General features: G+C 33.3%; 1 protein-coding gene across 1 annotated transcript in view; it reads right to left on the reverse strand.

Annotated features, from left to right (window-relative positions):
- Nucleotides 1–6000, reverse strand: part of LOC123014001 (dipeptidase 1-like) — a 91174-nt gene that overhangs the window by 75468 nt on the left and 9706 nt on the right. The window contains exon 3 of the mRNA XM_044412886.1: nucleotides 2123–2285. Coding sequence (XP_044268821.1) covers nucleotides 2123–2285 — 163 coding nt within the window. The remainder of the gene's footprint in view (nucleotides 1–2122; nucleotides 2286–6000) is intronic.

The following is a 6000-nucleotide window of genomic DNA, read 5'->3' on the forward strand; positions in this document are numbered from 1 at the left end:
CCGGAAACAGCAGATGTCACCGATAACGCCAGTTGAAAAAAATTAATGATGATTTGTATAATCCCAGAACGCGGTAGTAATCGTTCGAGAATTAATCTTTTTCGAAATGTGTTGCAAATGTCCACCCTTCACCACCCTCGCCATCTACCTCCTCGTGTCGATTTTAATAGGTTTTTACTTTTACAAAGCGGAGGGATCGGTAAGTTCACGACTCGCGAGTCAGTTTTGTAAGTCTTTAATTCCAGAGCGATTCCGGACTAATTTCAATTAAATCCAGCCACGGCTTTGCAAGTGAGAGACTTTCTTAATTAATATCAATGTAAAAAGGGTCCACGTTTGTAATACAACATCTCCTATTATCTGGTAAAAAATTAAAAAAACGAGAAAAGYAATTGTTAAATTTTTAATCTATTTTGTTGCTAAATGTGAAATAAAAATGATTTCTGGTCATCTAGAAAAAGATTTTCCCATAATGCACTCTTTTTCGTATCGATTCATCTCAGATACGGTGCAAGAAATTTCGCATATTAAAATATGTTACTCGCCTCTCATATTCCAGGTCAGAACTCTCGGCTTTGACGACGTTTCGAGTATTTCTAAGCTTTTGCTACTGCTGAGCTTAATGGATGCGAAGCGTGTCCGGACACTTAGCTTCTGGATTATGACGGCATGTTTTTGCAGCCTCGGCAGTAAAATACTAAACATCCAACTGGTTTGGCAATCACCTGTTCTGGGATTGGGTCGGAGAACACTGCACACACTGGTGATTCTAAACTACTTACCACTTAGCCAATGCGAGGCAAATTAGAAGCTAATGTGTTGCCGGAGTAAAAGACACTCTTTACAAATTTGTTACGGATAAGTTAATTAGGGACGCTATTATAGACGACTTGATTAAACGTTGTCTCGTAACGTCTTTATAACTTCGCAAGAAGCTCAATTGAGAGTCGATTTAATTTTCAAGTGTCCTTAATTTTCAAATTTCAATCACTGGAGGTTTTTAAATTATAATCGCATTGTTATTGCAACTGAAAATTTATCTAAAAAAATGGCATGAAATATCTAAATAATTAAAAGAAAATTTGATTTATACAGGATGATTCTGAAATAAACCGACAAAAATTTAGCCGTGGTAGTAGCAAATGATGTTGGAAAAAAATAGTAAAAAATTCTTTGTTTAGCCGTTTTCGAAATAAAATTTATTAAAGTTATGCTCGAGATATTTGATAAATGTACTTGATCATTGCAACAATTCATAAATACCGTAAGTGGTACGGATCAAGGGGGTTTTACCCCTAAAAGATAAAAATGTAGAAGGGGTACAGATCGTCTCCATTTATCCTTGGGAAGCTGTGATAAAATTTTGTCGGTCTATTTAAAAATCACCCTGTATAAAAATACAAATAGTGTCTACACAGAGCTAATTGCCATTGAAAAAATCAAAAAAAACTTCGAGAATTTCATATTTAAAGAACAAAGAGTATGACTAAACATCACCTRATTCCATWCTTTTCCTTTAAATTAATAAATACATACTGTAATAATATAGATTTGGMGAAAAACAACTTTGCTTGATTTTTGTCTCCCTAATAAAGGTATAAAATCAAGAAATATGATCGGATTTATTGGTACTAAGAACGTTGGAGGATATTGGAACGTTGCCATTTACAATAATAAGCAAACATATTGCTTTTCACGAAAATGGATCGGTTAGAATTCCTAGATTTGTGCAACCAATGTAAATATTGAAAGAAACTTTCCGTTGATCTGGTTTAGCACTTTCTTGGAAGCTTTACCAAATGTCAAATCTATCTGCAGTGCACACACTCGGAGCAGCAAATGAAACTTTCTCTTCCACTCACTAATTACACATAAATCGAAATAAAAATCAATTGAAACTTTAAGTAATTTCATTTACTTTGAGCAATCGTTTTAAATGAATAAATAACTGTTTGATGTTTTTTAATACCCAATCGAAGCGAGTTTTCATTTAGTTGGCAATTTTCCAAGACCGAGTAATTAACTCCCTATTGGCACCTCGGCAAGAAATCCTATCCAAAGTAATTATCTCGTGCGAATTGTAACTATCCCATCTGCGTTCAATGGACAAGAAGCCACAAACCTGGAGACAAGTGGTGTAGCTGGGGCTGTAGACGACGTGATCGCAAGCGCATTGACAGTCTCCCAGGTGTTCCGTCAATTCGAACATAAGCTCTGGATCGTCCATTTCCGCATCCTCGCCGTTGGCCGGACGTCTTTTGGGATGGCCGTGGCTGACGTTGGATCTGAAAAAGATAACGCCAATGAATTTTTCATGACGATAAAACGCATGCACGGAAGGGATATTGCCATTAAGAGCGGCGTTTACGCCCTGTTTACGACGACGGCTTTTATTTCCGGTTATGGACAATGACCGGCCGTAAATTATTCATCTTGAGAGACGGGAGTTTATTAAGGAATAAAACGGCGACCGGATTTGCGACTCTTGAAAAGTTGTGGCAAAAAGCAGCAAATCCAAAACATTTCACGGTACGCGTACTTTTAAATATCGATAATACTTACATGTAAAATTTAATTTTTTATAAAACTGTCTGCAAAGTAACCCAAACTTCACTACTCCAAAAACTTTAAAAAAAAGTTTTTTTTTTTTCATTTTGATGAAGATTAGGATGTTCAAAAATAATATGTGTAATTGTTCCTTTAATTTTTTTCTAAACTTTGATCAATCGGTCCGAGAGAACGTTTTTTTTTTTTAATTAACAGGGCTATGGGGGATACATTAAGCCGTAAAAAGATCTAAAAACATTAACCTTTCTATCAATATTAGTGAATACGCGGTAGATTTACTAAAACAACGCAAATAGTTACTCTTCTCTCTATTTTTAATAGTGTTGGGCACAATCGAATGATTTTGACTATCGAATAATCATTTATCGAATGATTTGAACTATCGAATGAATCTTTCATTAAAATGCATTCATTTATTTTATTCAATGGTTTGAGCAAATAAATAGTGGTAGAATTTTTCATTCGATAGTTCAAGTCACTCGATAACTCAATCAAAATCATTTATCTACACCTGCGGCATCAGAGCCTGCAGAAAGAGTTTTTACAAAAACAGGACAGTTAATGACTGAAAGGCGAAAAATTTAGACTGTATTGTTTTTCTTAAAACCCAAATATTTTTCATACTCGCTCGGGCTAGGCAAAATTTCAGTAGGTACAAACTTTGTTTGAATGAATTATTAGAATGAGATAAACACATTATCCAACTGTACGTGAGAAAGAAATAAATGATTTTATTCGATAATTCGGGATTGCGCTCTTATTCATTTCTTTCTACTTAATGAATAATTTTTAATTTTTAATTTTTTTTTCTACTATCGAATAATTCGAATGACAGACAACAGATTCATTCGATTGTGCCCATCATTAATTTTTTAAATCAATCTTGAGGTTGAAAAAAAAAATTATAGAATAATCTTGTAATACATTTATTCTCTGACAAAAGGATTCTTTTGCATTTAAAGTCAGATATCTCAGCGACAAATTTACGTAGAAAGAATATGAAAAATGCATATTAAAGGTGAACATACATGCTATCCGGCCTATGCATTGACTTAACTTAACTTAACTCACGTTCGTGGAACAAAAACAAAAACAAACAAAAAATTAGATTTTTTTTCTCGCGGTATTACTTTTAGGATTGCGTGGTAACCGTAGCACAGAAAAGGAATTTTTAAATCTTGATACGACCATTTTTCGATGAGTTACAGCTTTTCAAAAACCACCAAAAAATTTAGGAAAATGTTTTTTCCCCTTAAATTTTTTGGAGTAATGTAGTTCGTAAAAAAGTACTTTTACGGACTCATATGTCAACCAACACCAATTCACGTAGGTAAATATAGTTGCGCACATTCTTATTTAATTTTATTATTATTTCACTTTACTAGTTTACATTAAAAAGCAATAATACATGTGCGTGCTTCTGCAATGTTGGTTCCATAATAAATATTTCAAATTTTTATGTTATTTAAAAAATGCCGTTTTCAAAAAAAAAACGTAAGGTACACTTTAGCACTTACGTATTTTTTGTACTTAAATTCAAATTTAGTGTTTTGTTAAACAAATAGCTATTGTGTTGTGTGTTGCATTAAATTTTTACGTTTAACACAATTACTAATTACTCTTTTAAGTAAAATAGAAATAGATAGTTTTTAAAACATTTTTTTACAAAAAGAATCTCGTACATTATTGAACATGTTTCAAAGTGGTGAGACTGCTCTAAATAACATTCTTTTAGATTGCCTAATAATTTTAAATTTGTGTCTAGCTTTGTTCTCTCGTAAATCCAATAAAATTTCTACAAACATCGAATTGACATTAAATTACATTGCAACCGTTTTATTTTTAGTTTGTGCATAAAAATCTTCGCTGAAATGCATTTACACAGTTTGCAAAAACATCATTTTTATTTGCATTTAAAAGAGTTTTCGTGTCAGTCTTTTGATCAGTTTAAAAAAATACCAATTGAGAAAAATTTGGAACCTGTTTTTTTTTTAAATCAAATCTGTGTCACTCGAATAACGTGTCATTATGGCATTTGATGGGAGTTCATTTCCGCCAGTAGCATGTAGCTTCCTAATTATGAGTCGACTTGTTTCCATTGTTTTAATTAGGAAACGGCGAAGTGAGCGTTTGCATCGCCATTAATAAACCTGGAAGACCGGTTCTGGAACGGAATTAGTTTTTCCCGCGAAAGCGCCTAATAAATAATTCCTGAAAAAATTGCTAAAAGCTCCTTTATGTGCAACAATTTCGTCTAATAGCTACAACACAACTAATTAATTATTTTGAAAGCTTTCCGTAATCGAGCCTCGCATTAAACTTATAATAAATTATATCGGAGCTCGGCTTTCATCAAACATTCAAAACGATTAAATTTTCAAGCACAATCACTGCCCAACTTTCATTTTTACAACATCTCCATTATTCAAAATTTATCGACTCAAGCCTTGACCCAAAACTGCAAAAACAGTTTTTCAACACGACCAAGAAAACTTTTCCAGTTGTGTTAGGACCGAGGAAAATCTGGAAAAAGTTAGGATCGATTGGCGTTTCCACTGGTGTGCTTTGAACATTTATTAAGGCAACGTCGGGAAAAAAACAATAATTTTAAATTTGGACGAGTTTAATGAAATCTCGGAAAAATCGTCCGGAGAATTATTAATTCCATTCGTGAGCCTAAATGGAGTTATCGCGCGCTGCAACTTAAACTTGGCGCAAGTTTTTCATTTGGCCGATGCATAATTGGCTTTAATCAAATCATATTTTGGACAGCTTGATTTTAATCAAATTCGGTGGATATTTCACGGACGTACTACTGCACCAATCTGACCTACTTGAGGCAAAACTAAATTAAACAATTAGGTAAATTGAGCCAAGTGGGATTATGTATGAGCCGGCCGGGAACGATTAACTAATCCATGTCTCGCGGCTGATTTCCTATTATCAAAAGTTTCAAGTAGTTCAAGACAATTCCGCACAATTGCGCTGATCAACGACTTCCATACCTGCACTAGCTTTATTCTAATTAACTTAAYTGGAATTTACGTACACAACCACCAGTGAAATTGTTAACAATGTCTAAATTTGAAGCTGGCAATCATGCGGGGCTTCACAATTGTTTTACCAGGTCAAAGCACCGATAATCAGATTACGTTTTTACCAACATTTTGGCGTTCCACCACAAAGAAGCCCAAAAATGTATATTTTTATTTATAAATAATTTATACCAGCCTAGTTTGGTTATATAAAAAAATTACGAGTTTTTTCATTTTTATGTCCAAAATATTCAGACTTTAAACCTAGAATTTTTTGAAATTCTGACAACCTGACTAATAATAGTCTGAGATTTTTTTAATTTTTACCTTTTAAAATTTTATGTAAAAATCTTTTTGTTACATTGACCTTTGTTTAGAATTTTTTATTTTGAATTTG

Source organism: Tribolium madens, unplaced genomic scaffold, assembly GCF_015345945.1.
Source record: "Tribolium madens isolate multiple individuals breed KSU strain unplaced genomic scaffold, Tmad_KSU_1.1 Scaffold_96;HRSCAF=242;Tcas5.2_LG5, whole genome shotgun sequence".
Classification (NCBI taxonomy): Eukaryota; Metazoa; Arthropoda; class Insecta; order Coleoptera; family Tenebrionidae; genus Tribolium; species Tribolium madens.